The 20,450-nt window shown below is 35.8% G+C and overlaps 1 protein-coding gene across 1 annotated transcript in view; it reads left to right on the forward strand.

Annotated features, from left to right (window-relative positions):
• ASXL3 (ASXL transcriptional regulator 3) overlaps positions 1 to 20,450 on the forward strand; it is a 125,054-nt gene that overhangs the window by 53,501 nt on the left and 51,103 nt on the right. The window contains exons 3-5 of the mRNA XM_053956983.1: positions 6,196 to 6,304; positions 7,665 to 7,776; positions 17,278 to 17,399. Coding sequence (XP_053812958.1) covers positions 6,196 to 6,304; positions 7,665 to 7,776; positions 17,278 to 17,399 — 343 coding nt within the window. The remainder of the gene's footprint in view (positions 1 to 6,195; positions 6,305 to 7,664; positions 7,777 to 17,277; positions 17,400 to 20,450) is intronic.

The raw sequence follows: 20,450 nt of genomic DNA on the forward strand, positions 1-20,450 counted from the left end.
GGCCAAGTGCAATTGTACCTAGAATACATAGTCTGTATATAACAGTGGCTGAGAAAGCAAATATACTGCTTGCAGTCTTCCTGTGTGTTTTGGGTTTTCAAGGCCAGGTTTTGATAGTGGGGGTCTACAGGGGTGGCTTCCCTCATGTCCAATGGGGTCAATGCCAGCTGGCTCCAAAACCGACCCACTGCTGCCCAGGGCCAAGCCCATCAGCCATGATGGTGCTGCCTCTGGGGTAACAGAGCTAAGGAGGGGGGAAAAACCCCTGCAGAACAGCAACTACAGCTGCAGAGAGGAGAGAGATATGTGAGAGGAACAACTGTGCAGTCACCAGGGTCAGTGAAGAAGGAGGGAGAGGAGGTTGCACTGCAGCCTGTGGTGAAGACCATGGTCCTGAAGGAGCACACCTTGTGGAAGGGACCCACCCCAGGGCAGGGGGAGAGGTCCCCACCTTAAAGGGATGAGCAGCAGAGACAATGTGTCATGAACTGACCACAGCTCCCATTCCCCTATCCTGCTGGGGAGGAGGTAGAGGAAACCATGAGTGAAATTAAGCCCAGGGAGGAGGGGAGGAAGGTGTTTTAAGGTTTGGTTTTATTTCTCATTTTCCTACTTTGATTTGATTGGTAATAATGCTTATTTTCCCAAGTCAAGTCCGTTTTGCCCGTGGTGATTATTGTTGAGTGATCTTTCCCTGTCCTTACCCCATGAGCCTTTCCTTATATTTCCTCTCCACAACCCAGCTGAGAAGGGGAGTGATGAAGCAACTTTGGTGGGCAAGTGATGTCCAGCCAGGGTCAACTGGGTTGGTTTGTTTAGACTAACTTCATGTGTTTATTGCTGAGAAAGTTGTAGGCGGTTGGCAGGAAATCTTGCACTCACTGACAGCTTTGTTTTCCAGTATTTACCTGTGCTCTCTGCTTCCCTCTATGCCAAGGGAAGGATCCTGTACCACTTGAATTTATAAAAATATCTGGGCCTTTTATTCAGTCTTCAGTTCATTGGACCTCTTCTGGTTGTTCCTCCTGAGCTCAGGCTGGTAGAATGTGCCTTGGCCCCAGCACTAACTGCTGCTGCAGCCCTGCCAGCTCCATCAAGCCTGGCTGTGGGAGGAGAGCAGCTCTAGACAGGTCAGCAGCAGCTGGCCTGTCTCTTCATAAATAGCCCAGCTATCTTCTCATCTTGGTACAGCTGCTTAGGTTCCTGGTGGTTTTCTGTATCACTCCTGAGCTAGGTCACAGCCACAGTCTTGTGAGGCAAGTTGGGACATTTTGCTGACACTTGATAGCAGGACTGTGGGAACATGGCTCCTTGAAGGTTGTGGGAGAGCTTTTAAGAGGAAGCCAAAGGGCTTCATCACACCAGGCATGCAGTGCTGTGTGGGACACTAAAGCAAACAATGCAGGTCTAGACACTGAGTCAATTTTCTAGCATTTCTAGCTGCTGTATATTTTGTAACAAGTATACTTAGGCATGATTAACCTCAGCCTTAACCAAAATATAGATTTATTGAAGAGATAAAGAATCACAGGTTACGGTGCTGGATGGATGCTCAAGAGATCACTGAACACAAATACTGGGACAGGTTTCAGTCTATGTATCAGCTGGGGCTGGTGTGTGTATGATCTTCTGATTAAGTTCATTTTACAAACTCCCCAGCTCTGTTCTGGTGTTGATTAAAACATCAGCAGCTACATTCACACTTTTAGGCTATCCATGAACTTTCTTTTTCTTCCACCAGTGGTCATGAAGAACATGCATCTCCATTGACTTAAACAGTTTTTTATATATTTCTGGAAAATTACAATTATGCCTTCTTTTACTTTTCCATTTACTGTACTACACAAGTGGGTTTTCTTCAGCCCTTCCTGATAAGTTTTACTTTCTTTATCTGTTGTCACTCTAAAATTGGTGTAACTTCCATGCATTATGAACATATTGTATTCTGTGTGACTTCAAATCATGCCTAGAAATTAGTTCTTAAGCCTTTTGGTTTTACTTTGTTTCTAGCACTGAGTAAAAATTGTTGCTCCCTTGTGACTATTTATGGATGTGTATAAAAAGAGCAGATGATTCAAACAAATAAATACTGAACAAATTTATGACACCTAGGTGCTCCTCTTACAGCAGAAATCATTAGATTTGGGGACGTGTCAGGAAGAGGAGGGGGTTACACCACATACAGTGGGGCTGAGTGGCTGAAATGCTGCCTGCTGCAGGACCCAAGGTGCCTTGTCTGCAAAGCATTGGGGAACTTTCACTGTCTGCCACACTCTATTGCCTGGACAAGGCAGCTTTAGTCAATTTATTTTCCATATTTAAGACATCATTTTTTTTTGCCAAGATCATAATTTTTGTCTCTTGGCAAGCAATCTAGCAAAGACCACTAGAATTACATGTTTAACCACAGAAGTTTTCACGGTTTCTGACGGACCTATGTGTTTGAGAAGTTTCCAATATAAAAATAAGTAACGTTTTTACTGGTGTTTTTACAAATTTTCAATAGGGTTTTGGGGAGGGTGGCAGAGGAGGAAGTAATGGAAATCTGTATTTCCCCTACATGTTTTAGCAGAGATTGGTGTGTGGAAAGTCTGGGATTTCGATTTAGGTAACACTGGCTGCGTGACCAGTAGAGGGAGCCCAGAATCACAAAATGTTGGAGATATTTTTGAATGGGGGAGTTGGGGGTGCAAAGTTTGATTTGATAATATACAGAAATTTTGAAGTACTACCAGCGAATAATGATTTTGGGAAAGAGAATTTATGAGAAATGTCTGATGTCTTTTAAATGATGAAGTTGTATTGGCAACCTTTATATTGGAAGGTTAAATGAGTGTTTTCTTTTCTTTTCTTTCCTATGTTGCTGGTTGTTGTAACATCATAACATCACTTTTACAGAAAGTAAGTAACTCTTCATCTTTTAAACCTTTTTGAAAGTGTGTGTGGGGTAATACTGCTTGTATATGTGTATAGATGTATATGTACATAAAATAAACATACAAGAAGAAAAATACCAGCCTTAAAGACATACTGCTACAGATTGTAACTTATGTATATGAATGATTTCTAGAATACCACAGTGGTTTAAAGCAGTCTCACCCAAATGATGATAAATAGTATGAAAGTTCTGCATCTGAAGACTGCAAATGGTAAACATATTTCTTGTGTGCAGACTATGGCAATAAAACTTGCAGTGTATCAATTTAAAATATATTATGGCTCTAAAAATTCACAGATATCAAGTTACAAAGTAGAATATTATTGTATCCAATTTCATTTAAGTGAATCAAAGTTGAACTGATTTGGAGTGTTTCAAGAACTTAGGTCAAGCTGTGCCATTTTTGATATCAGAGATACTCAGCCTTATATTGGCAGGCCTTGACTGCTGTATTAATACATGCCAGGAGCTCTGAGCAGAAGGAACATGTCCTCAGGCTGTAGGAGAATTTAGAAAGCATGCAATAAGTAGTACAGATCCCTCAGAAAATGCTGTATGATTCAGACATCAGTCTGCATCATGGGAGTTTTGATTGCTGGCTTCTTGAACCACAGTCCCATGTGATGTGATAGCATGTGTTGCAAGCATTTCCCGTGTCAGTTGTGTGTAACATTTGGGATTTTCAATGCGGTGTTTTAAGGATGCCAGTGCTGACAGAAGAACAGGCAAGTCATTGGTTGACATGGGTCAAAGCAGAGCGGACAAAGGACACCATGGAACTTCAGTTTTCAGAATAAATCCCACCATTCAGTGTTCCCAGATTATTTTCATTTGCAACTTAAGTGTGTTCTGTGTGGTTTGTTTTGTGCTCCTTATGGACATACTCAAGTCCAGTTTTCAAGAAGGGTGGATGTGGCCCTTTGGTTGCATGCTATTAGGAGTTCTGTAAGAAACAAGCATAGAAGTTGTTAAAGTGCTTGTTGGCTCAGTAGCTGATATGGGTTTCTTTCTAAGTCAGAGAGTAGTTTCTCTTGTCCACTTGCCAGTTGTCTAGACTTTGAAGATTAAGATATCTGCTGTGAACACAGTAGTGATCATGAGATGTTGCCAAATCCTCTATTTTGGGTTCATTCATCCTGTATCATTTCAATTGGTTAATGATATCTAAAAATAAGTGTGGAGTCCAGAGTATATCCATCAGAATAGGAGGAGAATACAAATCGTGCATACATGCACACACAGTTTTGTTTCTTGTTGACATACCAAGTTTTTGTTCCGCTGTAGAGTCAGCAAGTTCTTTCTGTCTTGCAGAGAAAGCCTTGATCGGTGATAATGTTTCACTGAAAAGATCCAAGTCTGAGAGAGTTGAAATTGCTTCACATTATGTATGTTAACATATGGAAGAAATTACACAACCGTAACTGCTGTATTAAATGCTCTGTCTCTTTGCTTGTCAAGCATTAATACAGTAAGGAAAATGTGTAAAGAGAAGTATCCTACATATTACAAAAGTGTTTAAGTAATCGTTAAACTCAATGAACTCTCTTAATGTCTTCTGTCCCACTGCTATCAGTATCCTTTTATTTCCAACATATTTTGGTTTGTATTTTGTTGCAGTATTATATCAAAACGAAATGTGCTGCTAGTTTTATTTGCAGGGAAGCCAAAGAAACCACAAAAACTTGTCAGAATTTTCATATTGCGTGATCAGGTTTAGAATACCCATAAAATAAATACCTATTACATATCTGATGTGCTTATCAACAAGCAGCATTTTTACATGCAATTTTTTATTTTAGATGTAGTAATATGATACATTGGATGACCTGCAGTAAATAAATTATAATAGACAGGACTTCCTGGCCTGAGGGCACTTTATAGTTTAATTTTTACCGGAAGAGCAATTACCACACTATTGATCTTGCCATTAAAATAATGATATATGTACAGTAAGGATGAATTTTGTTGTAGCAGAGCCATGGATATCAACAGAAAGCATAACCATATGAAATACAACAATTTCAATCCAGTTTCACATATTAAAAAAAAAAAAAATCAGACTTGCAATTTTCAAGCAAGATTGGCTGTTGTGTTATAATACCACAGAATAAGGAAGAGTAGTTTCTGATTAACTTTGAAGCTCTGTTCCTGGTTTATAGTTGAGTATATAATTAATCCTGAAATACTTCGCAACACACTTAATTTAATGCACAGGCATTGTTCCACTTAACCAAGTGGAATATATTTACGTGGCTCAAGATAAGCGTGCGTGCAGACTGGGGACCCCAGGGAAGAAGCACAGTTTCAGATTCAGTCCCTCAGTACATCATGTACAGTAGCCAGCAAATGGGGATAAAGATGTGATAGTACATCTATAGATCTTGTACTTCAATTTTTAAATCAAAATAAAATAAAATAATTTATGACTGCCTTCTTCCCCACCTTTCTTAGATCAACTTTTCAGAATAGTATACATCTAGCTAGGATAGAAATATTCGCGCTTTTTTTGATGTAAATATGTATATACTACAAAGATATCCCTGTCCAAATGTTCTTTTTTTTCTGAATGTGTTGTGTTTCTTTTTAAAGAGTCCTTTAACATGCATTCCACAGTGGTATTAAAATTATTACCTTGAGGAGGTCAGTCTCATAATTTCTAAAACAATTCTAATTAGAAAAGATAATGTTTCATAAAAGGCACAAATGTGCTTATATTTTTGGATAATAATGCATGCTGACCATGTTGAGCCAGAAGACATCTTTACTATATATCACTTCTAATTTTAAATGTGTTTTTTCTGGGCTCTTTATTATTCTTTTGTTGCCTTTCATCCTATGGGATGCAGCTGCCCTTGAACTTGGTACTGTTTTGATCATTCATGTGCAGCAGCCACATTGTCTGTAACATTTTAAAAATGAGGCTTCATGGTGTTATTTATGAAGTAATTTCACATAAATATTTGGACTTTGGTTCTTTCAGAATGTGGAGCTGGTTTCTGTATGAAGAAAAACGTAATTATAATTCACAGACTTTTTGCCTCAAGCCTAGGGGACAGATGCATATGATTAAGTTTGAAACTGGCCTGTTATTGTAATGTAGATGTTTTCAGGGTTGAGAGAATTAAAAAAAAAAAAAGGGGGGGGGGCAAAAAAAAAAAAAAAAAAGGCCAGGCAAGCATGAGTTTTTAAAAAAATAGACCGAGGGAATAGTTTTACAAGCGGCACTCAATCTTAGACTGCACAATTTTATTTTTCAGTGGAACCTCTCCATTAGCTTGCCTGAATGCAATGCTTCATACTAACACTCGTGTAGGTGATGGAACATTCTTCAAAATCCCTGGGAAATCAGGACTCTATGCTCTCAAAGTAAGTTTAAATTTTGTATATGGATTGTACATACAGCTATTAATCTGTTTTATGAATGTCTCAATAGATATAAATGTAAACAGATTAGATTCTTTGGCGAGGAAATGACCTGATAGTCCTTCTAACTGCTTTCAGATGTCTTTTAAAAGGATTTATAATGAAAGTAAACATTGAATGTTTTATCCTAGAAAGCATATACGTGTTCTTGAATTTGGCACATGGCATAAAAAACACGTAGCTTAGTTAAAATGCTGCTTTTTTGGAGTTGTTCACAGTAAGGCCTTTGTTTTAGGACTAGTGAGCTCAAGAGGATCACTGACTTTCTAATTAAGTAATTGTATTGATGTTTGATTTTTGAATAGTGAAAAATTATTTGCAAGTCTAATGTTTTCTAATATAAATCAGCTTTTAATTCAAAGGTTGCATCGTTGCTTTTGAGAAGGAATATAATTATACTGATAGAATTTTGCCTTTATTCTATTTATATTCCTTATAATTTTTTTTTGTTTTGGTATGAACATGATGTTTACTGTGGATGGACATTTTTTCTTGTTGTACATGATCAAACTTAGAGGGGTTTCACAATAGAAGTGGAATAATGTGAGGCAGTGATGAGAAAAAAGAAAGTGAGATTATCTGCTTGGCAGTGTAAATGTAGCCAACTAAAATTTTGGGCTGGGGGAAGGATCTTTTGTAATTTATGACAGATGTATTTGATGTAAGGGTATAAAAATATAAAAGTATATAAATTTGTCTGCTCCTGCTAACTAAAAATTCTGAATACTTGAAATGGAATTAATAGTTTTCAGAAGCTGTCTTTCCTAATTTACTAGAACAAATGCTGTTGTTTTTCTTTAAATCGGGAGATATTCTTGGCACAATTCCAGGAATTCACAATCACTCCCATGCTTGTGAGCTCCAGGTTGTTTCAGCTATTTGAATTCAGGAAACAGGCAAAGGCAGAAAAGAAACATTAAAGGATTTGTGTTTTGCTGCAGTGTTGTAGACACTCAACTGGAAAACTAGGATTTTTAACAGCCACACAAGTCTGTTTCTATTAAAAAAAAAAGAAGAAAAAGTGAAAGATCTTGCATTTTATGTGACTTTTTCAGTTTTAAAAAGAGCATGTGATGACCTCACAAAACAGCTTTTTTGCTATTAGTTTGCAAGTCTTTTCATAAAAGTCTGGTTTTTATGGCTCTCTCTAGAGTAACTCACAGGCATATTTTATTTTATTTTTGGTTTTTCTGAAATGTAAGCATGAGAGTACACTGCAGTAATCTATTTTCGGAGCTGCAGCAGGATCATGATTGATTTTTTTTCTTGTTAATTTTATTTTTATTTTTATTTTTAACTGTAGAAAGAAGAATCAACATGCCCTACAGATGGAACATTGGATTTAGGATGTGAATCTGAGTTAGATGGCACTGAAATGGCTGAGACAAACAATAATAATGGAGAAGAAAATGGTGGTAGGTGATTTAATCTCAATATTAGAGGGCATATTTTGGGAAAAGCAAAAGTCTTGTTTTCTTCAAATTTTTGTGGTGTGATTTCTAAGCAGTATAAATAATCTTTTGTACTCAGTGGAACTATTTTGAGTGACTCCCTCTTTTTTGGCCTTATGAAGGAATCAGGAACACTAAGTGCCTTTATTTGACTTAGGGTTTTAAAAGACATAGAATAGTGATGTTGGGTGTGTTTTCAGTAGGTAATTTTTTGGCTTACAATTTTTTTTGTTTAGGGCGCAGAGCTAAGGAATAATTTGCCTTTACCAGATATCAGACTTGGCAGTTGTCAGATTCAGACATTTCATTGATTTCAGTGTGGACATGTGGGGTTGGTCCCTCAGTAGAGTTCTGGACAGAGGACAAAGGTTTGTATTTTTCTGCTTTCAGGCAGAGGTACTCCTGTTTGCCATCGTCACATAATGACATCTTGAAGTATCAAATGCTGTGCATTTTTTTTCCTCTAAAATAATGGCAAACTGAAACATTGAAATAACTTTAAAATGGCAACCTTAGAAATATTTTTTTTCATCTTTGAGGGTTAATAGTTATTAATAAGGAGAACATCAGTCACATAAAATTATTTTGCAAGTAACAGAAGTAAATATTATTATAACTACACTCATGTAGTGATTATAAAGTGAATGCTTTATTAAAAAAATTTTGACTGTCCAGGACTTCTGAAATAAACCTTTTCTTGATCAGTTCTCTTCTGCTGTCCCATCTCAACCTGTCCCACTGCTGGACTGCTGCCTGCTATTTTGGCTTACTTGGTACATGGAGAGTTTACAACTAGGACATGAAAAGGCTCAGCTCATGTTGTTGCTCTGCTACAGACTTCCTTTTTTAACTTGAGCAACTTACTAAGCTCCCAGGCTGCACCTTTACAGGACTGATACTGCAGTTTTTGTATTGCTCTCCAGCAGCATTGAAAAATCATAAAGTGTTCAGTGATAGGAATAACAGAACTATCCAAGTCATGCTGTGGGTCTTTCTAGGACTGAAGTTTTCAAGCTCTGTGGAAACAAAAGTCCAGAGTTATTAAATGCCTCTGCTTCTTCATTTTCTTTGATATATTATGTCTATAAGTTAACAGACTCTGCATGTGCAGTGATTTGATGCTTATGTAGTGTATGCTGCATATGTAAGTGAACTTACATGTTCTTTAACAATTCCTGTTTGATACTCAGAAAATTTGTTGATGCACGATTCCTGAAATTGAAGGAAAAACAGAGCAGTAAAAAGCAGTGTAAATACAGTTATAAATACAAAGCAAAAGTTGATGTTACTTGTTATAAACAAATAAAAATCATGGCAAAAAAAAACCACGGGCAATTATTTAGGAGTGTTAGGATGTAAATAGGATGTTATAGAATGTAAATAGCATGTCATAATTCCAGAAGTAGAGAATTGCTGGGTTTTGACTGAGAGCAGGCTATGTACTATTTTCACAGTTCACAGTAATAAAAATAATTATAGCACTTGTGATGACATAAAAGAGAAGTTGTGAAAATTTAACATTTTGAAATAGAGCATTAAATTGCACCTAGATTGGTTTTAAAGCTGAGAATTTTCCATCATTTTTCATCTTTAACAAATCTTGGAAAACTGCAATACATTTAACATTTTGAGAACAAGACATTTTAATTTTTTTGTCCTTTAATGGATATCAGTGGATATATTAAAAAAAATGTAAATGGGATGGCAATAGTGAGTGTCTATTGCATATAGGAAGGCCAATGCTTGATATGATCAATTAAGAATTAAATGCAGCATGTATTTAATAAATAACATATCAGTCAGCTAGTACAGGACATAATTTTGCCAAATATGTATGATAATAGCTGTTCTTGAGACTGCAAGTTTGTTGTTAAAGATATCATTTATATACACTTAGAATTTTGATTTCATTTATAGTATAGAAGACTTGGCTTAAAAATAGGACCATGCCCAAAAAATACATCCAGTTTTTGGTGGATTGAAATTAGAAACTATTTAATCTGCAAAGGCATAGGAATCACCATCCACAGTAGCATTTTGCTCTGGTGGGTGTGATTTGACCACTCTTCATTCAGTATTTTTTTTGTGTCAATATTTTTTGAAAGCTATGAAATCTTTCTAGCTTAAATTTATTGATAATAAATAATAATTCTGAGACTTCTTTTGATTGCCTTGTAAATTATTGCAGCTGTACAGCATGAATTTGTTTAGACTTTCAAGCAAAAAAAGAGGTCATATTTATGCAGCAGAAATATGTGTTCAATAAATCAGTATATCTGAAAAGCATTCAAGAATCACAACAGAAAATAAATTGAACATGAATAAGATGCTTTTGCTAATTAGTCCAATGTATTTCTTAGACTATAATTCTGATAGTACTGATTAAAGAATATTGGCAGAGATTTTCCTTTGGGTATAGCACTAGCTAAATGATTACCAGTGTATTGCATTCATTATAGCTGTAAGAAGGAATTAAGGTAAACAGGAAAGGATTTATAAAAGACACATAAGAAGTCCTGAGTGAACAAATACCTCCTTTGTTTTGGGGGGTTTAATAGGGATGGTCTCATTAGTTTATGAAAGGTGAGGTGGTGACTTGATCGGTTTGTAAATATTTGAGAATAGTTATTTCTATGGAAAATATTTGGTCTAACAGACCAATTACACTTTTCAGACTAGAGCTAGGGTTTTTTTTTCTTTCCAGGAAATTATTCTGTGGCATAAAAGTAGCATTTAGTTCAGTGCAAAAAACACTTCATCAAATTCTCTGACTTGTGTTTTAGAATATGTGTGATACATATGAGGATGGGCATTGCTTGCACATTGAATTCTTAATTGCCCAGTTGATTACATTTTTATTTGCCTTTTTCCACTCTGATAGAGTCCAGAAGCCACAGTTCTGACAGAGTGATCAGAAATTCTTTAGGAAGAGTTTAAAAAATATCTCTTTAAATGTAGCTGGAAGTAAAAGGATGAAACTGTAAGCAACAGCTTCAGCCCATTTGTGGGCTTTTAGACCACAGTCTTTTGGAATAAAAAGTACCAGCTGACACTCAGACAGAGAAGAATCACATCATTCCTCAGCAGGCACATTTTTTGCAGTATAAGTGCAGGCTACTGAACAATTTTACTAGCATAATAAAATAAAAATTCCTAACCATTATAAACACATGACTTGGCAAAAGCTATTGCACCACATCAGTATTGCTAAGTAGACAAGTAGAATGGTCACATCTCAGCTTTTGCGGATGCTGTGGAGAATTTTTCTTTCCCCACCTTCTCCAAAGGCATATGTTAAAGAAACTCTTTATGCTACAGTTGATTTTGTTTGGAATGGGATTTCTAATAGAAGCTCTGTAGCAGTTCCATATCTTTAAAATTCCATTTTCCTCAAATACAGAGGTAGCATGTAAAGATGCTGTGGGTAAAAGAATTAAAATCCCAATTACTGTTGCCTGGGAAAATGATGACTATAATATCCTTTTGCCCATCAATAGGATGTTCAGTTCTCAAAAAGCATTTGTCCCTAGGGTTTCTGAAGGCAGGGCTAATCCATCAGCCACGGAGCACAGTTGATTAAAAATGGTCTTCGTGCGAGCCAATGGAATGCACAATGATGTACGTGTGGAGGAGACAGCAATTCCTGCGTGACTTCCCTCCCCACCTTAGCCCAAACACCAGCAACATGTGTCTCCTCCTGAGACACTTTGGTTGTCAGCACTTACTAGAAGTGTATGTTCTTCAACTATGAACATAGAATGGCAGAGTTAATTCCTTCGGCAGTTTTCTTAGAGATAGCTGACAAAATGATGGACAGCAGAGGATCACGTTCATGCTGAATCCTGAAATTTTGCTTTGTAGCTACTGTGCTTTTGAACACCTTGTGCTTTTTAGACTAGGAAACCCTAGGATAACTGTGTAGCAAGGAGTGTATATTCACCACTGTTTGAAACCTGAGTCGTCATTTGGATATTCAGTTCCTTTCCAGGAATGGAATTCCTGGCTATTCAGTGGAACCTTTTACTATTAGCATCTTGTCTCTTGGGAATAATATTGGATGATTCTATTGAAAATGTTTGTGACACGTGGCAACATCTGGATATGAGATAGATTCTTCTAAAAGCAGAAGAGCAGCAATGAAGTAGCAGCTCATAGTGTTTTGGGTAACACATCAGCAAGAGAAGTTTTTCACTTAGCTTAGATTTTTTTGTGTATTTTTCTTTCACCTTCTTACAACTATAAAATAAAAATATGGTACCTGGGATTGAGCTTAACTTCTTTTGTTTCATTACTGCCTTTCATTATGAAGGGAGTCATAAGAATAAGAGAAGATACTGTGAAGCTTGATGATGTTTTTCATCTGTTTTTTTGTTTTTCCTGTACAGTAGTTAATGAGGTCTAAGAAATTGGTGGCTTACTGATGACAGGCTGTGGAAAATGTTGACTTGCTTTGGAATAAGGATTCACAGTTTTTTCCTAAGCTTTCTGAAATGTTTGGGCTCAAAAACATGCTGTTAATATAATGGGATTCAGTGCAAGCTATGAAGCTGATGTGGTATTTGATGTCTTTTTCCAAAAGATACTATTCAATACTATTTATTAATTCACAGTGCTAGTATTGCTTTTCAGAAAGAATATTGCAGTCACTGTAGTACCCTTGATGTATACATCTGTTTTTGCTTGCTTTGGCAAATTCATACAATTAACTAACTCCCAAACTGGTTTTCATTTTCAAGAGCTGATGGCAACAGCCGAGTTCTGAATTGTTCAGTTTTGGCAAGTTGGGCTCTAGAGATCAAAGAGTGATGGAGGTGAATTACTCGATACATCTGTGCTGGCAAAGTGCAACTATTTATGTCAATACAAGTATAGATCTGTGTCACCCAAAGAAAATATTGAATTTTATGGATATTTTAGAGAGAGATATTGTGTGTATGTTTTCCTGAGGGAGTTCTCTCTGAAATTTCATCTCTCCAGATTGTGTGCATAGATTTTATGCTTGAGGTAGACTCTAGTCTTTAGCATATGGTAACAATATTAATTTATGTTTTGTAATGTGGCCATTAGTAAACAATCCTTCTCATCTGCTGTGGTTACTTTAAAAAAATGGGAAGTGGACTGCTGTTGATTTTGCTGGTTTGATTTTAAATCAGTATGATCTGACTGAAATCAAAATTAATTGTGCTGTTGATTTTGGGAAAATAAACCCTTTACTGAGCAGGAATTTCTCTGTCCATCTAGTTACATAAATCTGTTTACAGTTATTCCTAATAACTTTCAGTGGCAAGGAGAGAGAATAATTTTTTGTTGTGTTCCTCAAAAAATTGTTTCTTCAAAGAAACATGTGTTCCAATATGTTTTACATAGGTGTCATTTATTGGGTGGGGAGGGTAAAAGGTAATAAAAAAAAAAAAAAAACAGAGATAGCCTGTAAAATTTGAAATTCAAAGACAGCATTGCTGATTTTTATAAATTATAGCCTTTCATAATAATTAGAAAAACTAATCTTGGAAAAAATGGAAGAGAGGAAGTTATTTTAATTGGAGTTTGCCAAAAACATTTTTAACATACTCTTTTTGCTAAGTAATTCTAATTCTATCGTTCATGTTAACAGTCTCTGAACACTCACTAAGGAGGTCTTATCTTCAGAAACCCAGCTGCTCTTCCAGCTCATAACCTAACAGTTTAGACCTTAATAGTTGCTTTTTCTTTATTCCTTCACTCAGTCCTGGCCCTTGAGGAAGCTGATTTAAAGAATGGAGCCTAATTATTCTCCACTAAATGGAAATGCCTCCTGTAGGCTTAAAACCACTCTTGTTTCCGTTTTCTACTGTAGCAATAATGGTGAATCCTCTTTATTTGCTACCCAAATATTTTCCCTTTGTCTGTCATATTCTCTCAGGGTTGTTTTTTTTTTCCCTCCCAAGCACTCAGTTTATTTTTAGCATTCTTTTCTGATACAGACTTTCAAGTGAACATGGATCTGATAATATTCATGGATCTTCTGCACTTATGGAAAAAGTGGTTGCAGCTTTCCAAAGCTGTATATATGTACAAAGAACACTTTAAATTTTTCTTTTACTGTGATCTTTGGTTTCCATAGGAGAAATGCCTGTTTTGTTCTTAAGGCATTTTTTTTTTCACTAGGATCATCAGTGGTGACTTCACTTATATATTTTTCTGTCATATTTTTCCCTTTCTTTATGTTTGACCCATTCAGAGAAAAGCAGTTGGACTTTGTCCATAGAAATTAAGAAAGAAATATTGACAATTTAATGTGGTCACAGGCATTTTAATACAGTCACACTTTGGCACAGATTGATTTAAATTACTAAATAGCAGAGAATGTTTTAAAGATTAAATTTATTCATTATCTCATATTTGTATTCAATTTGCTACAGAAAAGACAATTCATATTGTTTTTAAACAATATCTTGATTTTCCTCTAAATAAAGCCTGTATGTCAATTTTAGTATTATTTTTTGCTAACAAAGTGAGTAGACTGTATAAGTTATTAAGCAATTGTATAATTTAACACAATGTATTTAGATTTTTAATGCTTGTATCTTCTGCTTTTGGAAAATAGGCAATGACATTACTTACTAGATGGTTAGGTTCACAGCCATGTTTTGTATCAAGCTGGTTTTAAATGGAAATTTAATTAAAACATAAAAAGCAACATTTAAAATAGTTTCCTACTGTCTTACTATTTTAAGCTACAAGGTATATGAAGAAAAATATAATGTACAAAATAAGTTTTAGAAAGGAAGTATCATTTGTTCTAAATAAATTAGGTTGAGTTTCTCTAATCACAGTGTCATTTTAAATATTTAAGCAGCAGATTTAAACCTCATGTATCTATTTCTTTAATCATGAACTACAGGAAAAAGTCAGGGTTTTTCTGAAAACTCTGAACAAACTAGATTTGGGTTGCACTAAAGAACCAGCCTGAAGTGAGGTATTCTTTCTGTATCTGTAGGAGAGACTGCAGTGATGGAAAGCTATTTATTGTTTCAGTGATTTCAATTCCAGTTGTTTCACCCACTAGAACAGTCCCTGCTTCTTGGTTTAACTTCATTGTAAAAGATTCAAAGGAACAGAAGCAAAATAAATCAATACATCGATAATATTTTATGCAAAATTGAAGTGATGATAGGAATTAAAAGTATGGCCTCTTATAAATTCTGTCAGAATTCCAGGTTTATTGTTAAAAGAGAAATGAATGAAAGTACGAAATTAATAGAGAACTATGCTTATTTTTATTCCTGCTCTATCATGACTTTGATGTTAGTGGTTGTAGTGTTGAGTCTCATCAGATAGTTGTCAAACCTCTTCAGGATGAGCTCTATCACCAAAATAAATAGGGGAAACTCCTGGATAATATCCTAGATCACCATAATGAAAATCTGAATTTCCTATTTCAACAAGAAGGTAATAGGAGTTGCAGTCATTTTGGGAATGGGAATAGGTTTATCATGACACGTCGTGTTGTATCTATCCTGTTTTAGGAGGGGCAGTTAAGTTTACCAGTTTCCATTCTTTAGGGATATTTGAATGTCTTCTCGTCTTGTTAACTTTGGGGTTTGTGTGCACATGCTATTTCTAGGTTTTTTTTCTTCAATTCTTTGACTCTCAAAATTTGCCAGAACACAGTAGAAAAAGAGTTTCTTTGAAGGAGAAGACAAAATCTGGGCTATTTGAAATGTCAAGTTTTTATTTTGATGTAGGTGTTCTTTGTCTCAGGAGCTTAGCTGTTGCAGTGATTTGAATTATATAAACCAGCTATTGTTTGTTTTCTGCTGACACTTTGCAGCTCTTTTACATTGTCTTATTTGATAGTAAGCTTTGCTCATCATGTGGAAAAGATTGATCCAGGTGATTCTGTAAACTCAGAACCTGTTTTGTATTGCAGCTTCTTTGTGTATTTTGACAAATTCTGCAAGTATATGGAAAAATAAAAGACAAAAATCAGTTATAAATCTTGTGACAAAATAGCCTTTCTCTTGCCTGGTAATGAAAAATTTTAATCTAATATCAGTTATCTTGGCATAACAGCAGTGCCATAGAGTGTATTCTCTCTTACTGAGGTAAGTGTTAATTACTTTTTCTTTCAGTGCAAAAAAAGGTTTAATATCACATGCATCTTACAATGGCCATTACTTATTGATTGCTAAATTGTCTGTGTCTCTTTTGCTTACAAACACAAATCAAAGAAGATTACAATGTTTCTTCTAAGAAACATTGCTAAAGGCACGGGATTTAGCTACTTCAGTTGTCTGCTCATCCCACTGAAGGATGGGCAGAGAAAATAGATTAACAGTGGGCTACATTATTTCTGGCACGTGTCTGTGCAACTTCTTTGAGTGTCTTCAGACTATTCTGGTAGTGTGCAAAGTATGGTAAATCTTGGAAAACCATTTACTGCTGCCAAACATTATAAAGAAGGTATGTCAACATACAAACCAGCTTTGAACACTGCTGAAGGCAGACTTGAACTGAGTAAGCAGAGGAGAATGGAAGAAAAGCTGCTTCATTTCTGGATCCATGCTGGTTTACCTGGGCAGTCTTAGGTTACCAGTGAGAGTAATAGTAATGCAAGGCATTAAGAGTGGAAAAGTTTCTACGGCCCTTTCAGTTGAGTTTGCTGACCACCAAGACTAATAGGATCCTCCAGCTCTTCTCACAGCTTTCATAGCTGTTTAATAAAGCTGTTTAAAAAAAAACAAAACAAAACAAAACCAAAATAAATAATATTTTCATTTATTTTTAACTAGGAGACTTTTTTCTGTGCCTCACGCAACATTTCTTCAAGAAGCTGTTTAATGCAAGTACTGTAGTATATGTTCATTAAAGCATGTATTATTTAAAAGGCTGACAAGTATAGCAGCATGTCTTACCTGTGAGACCAGAATTCATCTTGCAGGATATTGCAGTCTACCCATTAAACAGCAAAGTGTGTTCTTAGCTTTACCAAGAAGTACTTATAAAATAGGTGAGTCTGGCTCCTAAGAAGACACTACAATCTGGTATGAAGTTACGTATGTGTGAATCTTTCTAGATCCAGTGGTCATCAATGTCTCTTGTGCAAATGCTCATTTAGATATCTTATAATCCATTAAAATGTGTTGATGAGGAAGGTAGTTTTTTCTAGTTTCTGTGTGAAATCTGTTAAAATATTTCAGTTACCTTTCAGAACCTGAAAGGCAAAATATGCAAGGCCTCCTGAACTGCATAGAAGGGGTATGATGTGGTACAAATATTAGTGAAGCAGTGCATTTTCTTAGAATATGGCTGGATTTTTAGCTGATGTGGACCTCAAGATCAGCTGAATTTTCTACCACAAGCTTTTTGGTTTTGGAGCATTTGCTTGTGTTGGTTTATTTTTCCATCCATATGAGTCTCGGAGAAATAGGGAAAGATAACCCCCATAACAGTATTCTGATTTTTTTATTTCTTTTTGTAAAGTTTGCCCAAAGCAGACATCTGAGGAAATGTCTTCCAATCGTGATTCAAGCCTTACGAATGCACCAGTGCAAAGCAAGCTAGTATCTTCCTTCCAGCATCACACAAAGAAAGCACTTAAACAGGTAAGCTTGTATTGACTGATCATCAGTTGACTTCCCTTTAGCATCTCTGTCATTCGTATGTGAATGGGATGTTAGCAGAATTTAAAGACTCTTCTAAAGATTTTTAGTGTTGTGTTTAGTGACGTTTTGTTGGGAGTTTTGCTATGTTTTTAGCGAGGACGCATTCCTTTTTGTTGTGAGTTTAAAACGGTTTTAAGTGCAGTAAGCAATTAAAGTCAAGACAATTTTAAGTAAGCAGAATTCTTTATATTATCACACCCCTGCTTTTCCTATGTAAGCATTTGTGTTGAAAATTTTATATGAGGTTAAAAATAAAGAAAAAAAAACATTTTGAAAGAAGTGCTGCAGATAGGAAAGATTCTAGGTATACTTGTTCAGTTTTTCTTTATGATCTGCTAAATAATTTTTTTCATACTGTATTTGCTACTACAGGGTATAAAAGTGGGGTCCGGTTATTTTTGTAAAAAAAAAAATTACTATTTGGATGATTTAGGTTCCATGTTAGGTATTAAAGCTTGCAAAAGCAGCTGATTATTCAAAGTCACCTATTAGCAGAAAGCATGATAATGTGAAAATTATTTTCCAGCATTGCCAAATTAATTCCGATTACTGCCAGAAAAATGAAAAAGAAAAACTGAAAAACTAGAATTCAAAAAAAAAAACCCATTATTACCTCTTCTGCATTTTGAGTTGTGACTTTTCTAAAGTGTTAGGATAATGAGATGATGTAATTTTTCTCACTGCTCTCCTAGTTATGGTTAATGGAGATCTTGTATTTCATGGAGTAGTTTATTAATGAGTGCTTTGTTTAGGTTTAAGTTAAGCAAAGCCTGTGCACATCTATAAATGCTTTAGTTTTTCATGCAGGCTGAGTTTAAATCCAAAAAAATTAATAGATGTTTATCATTCGCATAAGGTTATGATGTGTTCAGAGGCTTTGAGGACTGAGAAGGATTTTTAAATTGAGGTCTTACATGTGTTTCTTCAGGAAAATTGAACAGTGGGCACAAAACAGCTCACTAACCATTAGGATAGTTGTGAAAAATTTACACTTCTTGGAAGCTCTTCTGTACAGATCTTTTGTGATCTGTGAACTTCTGTAGGGGTGGAGGGAGAAGGCAAAGGGGAGAGAAGGGAATAAAAAGAGCAAAGCCACAAATGTTTGAACTTTTGTAATTGTTTAAACTCTTACCATTTGTCACTTAGCAGATACGTAGCATTGAGAATAATTTTAAAAGGGCAAATTAATCAGAATAGCTTAATTAATATAAAAAGTCATAACATTAATGTGAATCTTTGAAAACATTCCCTAAGGCAGTAGGGTTAAAGCAACATCAGAAAGTTAAGTAATCGATAAAAAGAAATTAGTTTTAATTAAGTTGATGGTAATTAGATCCTATACTTCAGAGTACGACAGTAGCAGTACAGCCATCACCAAAATGTTTTCTTTATGCAGTGTGAGACAAATGGGCATTTGTATAGTGGAATAGTAGTTTTTTGCTTTGTTTTCTCTTAGTTTCAGGTGTTGGCTATTGCCATATATACATATTGCAGGTTTGATTTGGTATTGCAGTAGAGGTGAATAAACCTTAACAGTGATTTTATTTATAAAATTGCTGTTGGAAATTTATTCTTTTGCTTTCCAATCTTTCAATTGCTTTTATGGATGCATAGTACCTAAAATTCATACAAAGAACCTGTCAGACCTTTGAATACAGAAGAAATTTTAGACACACTATGCAACACTCTTACAACTGATATAAACTTACTGATTCCGTGCTAAAGTAGCAGAGGATGCCATCATCATATTATCAGCAAGTGGTTATAATATATAAATGGATATATACTGTATATAATATACTGCAATGGGGGTCTTCCTTAGCTTTTGCTTTTTATCTACTGCAAAACAGTCTTCAAAGAATGAAAACCTACAAGATCGTTTTCAGTTTCCTGCTCAATTTATTTAAAACCAGTGGGTTCTTCACATTACTTTGATCTTGTGTGTATTTATTTTGTAACCTCTAAAAATAAAGTGAGAGGGAAGTTGATAATGTGTAGTTTTGCTTGAAGATCTTAGCTGGAAATAGATTTTCTCTACTGTTTATCTACTTATTAACTACTCATATGTAATTCTCTTTAAATTATTATGTGCTGGACTTACATATGATTTGCTTTTTTAATGAATTCTGGAGATATATTCCTGGGCTTAGATTGCAAAGAGCAATCTCATGTTTGGCTTGTAAAAGCCCGCATGTCAGGATGTTCTCATGAATCAAATTAGTCACATTTCTTGAGCTCTGCAAGGAGTATGGAGGAAAGGGCGTTTTTTGAGCCCTGGCTCTTGGTTTTGATTTCTCTCAGGTAGCAGTGGATTTGGGGTGTTTTGCAGGGACTAAGGAGGTCTGCAGTTGCAGTGGATTTTCATAAGCTCTGTGGGATCAGCCCTTAGGTCCTCACCTTTCAAAGGCTGGGCTGCCATTTTGGTCTGGAAACTTTCTAGCTTCACCATCTTCCATGGTGTCCTTGTTGGGAAAGAGATTTTGAGTGTTTTAGCACTGAGTGTGTTTCATGCTTCCCTTTGGTTTACGACAGAGTTTCAGTTTTCTCTTGTAAAATGCTTACACTTTGGTCTGAGTGTAATGTCCCACAAACCAGTTCCTGTTCATGATGGTATAGACCAAAGAGCCTATGGTGTAAAGCTCCTTTTATGCTTGGCTTTCTGATGGCAGATTTTATGGATTTCTCTTTTCCTTGTGCTGTTGGAAGTACTTGGGCATGTGTGCCCAGCTGTTGCTGATCTTGTACCTTTGAAAAGAAGGCTTACAGCACGCTGTCACATGCTGATTTCCTATCAGTACTGATCAGTTCTGTGCTGATTTACCTCATTTTCACACTCGAGAGTTTTGGCATGCAGACCCATATAAGGACCTGTTCCTGGGAAAGTACTGAACTACATCTGCATCTGCTAGCAGTGGTACATGGTCACACTACTGTGTGCATTATTCTTGCTCTGGACGAGACTAACTCCAGTATGGACATCAAATCATGGCA

Source organism: Vidua chalybeata, chromosome 1 (genome assembly GCF_026979565.1).
Source record: "Vidua chalybeata isolate OUT-0048 chromosome 1, bVidCha1 merged haplotype, whole genome shotgun sequence".
Lineage (NCBI taxonomy): Eukaryota > Metazoa > Chordata > Aves > Passeriformes > Viduidae > Vidua > Vidua chalybeata.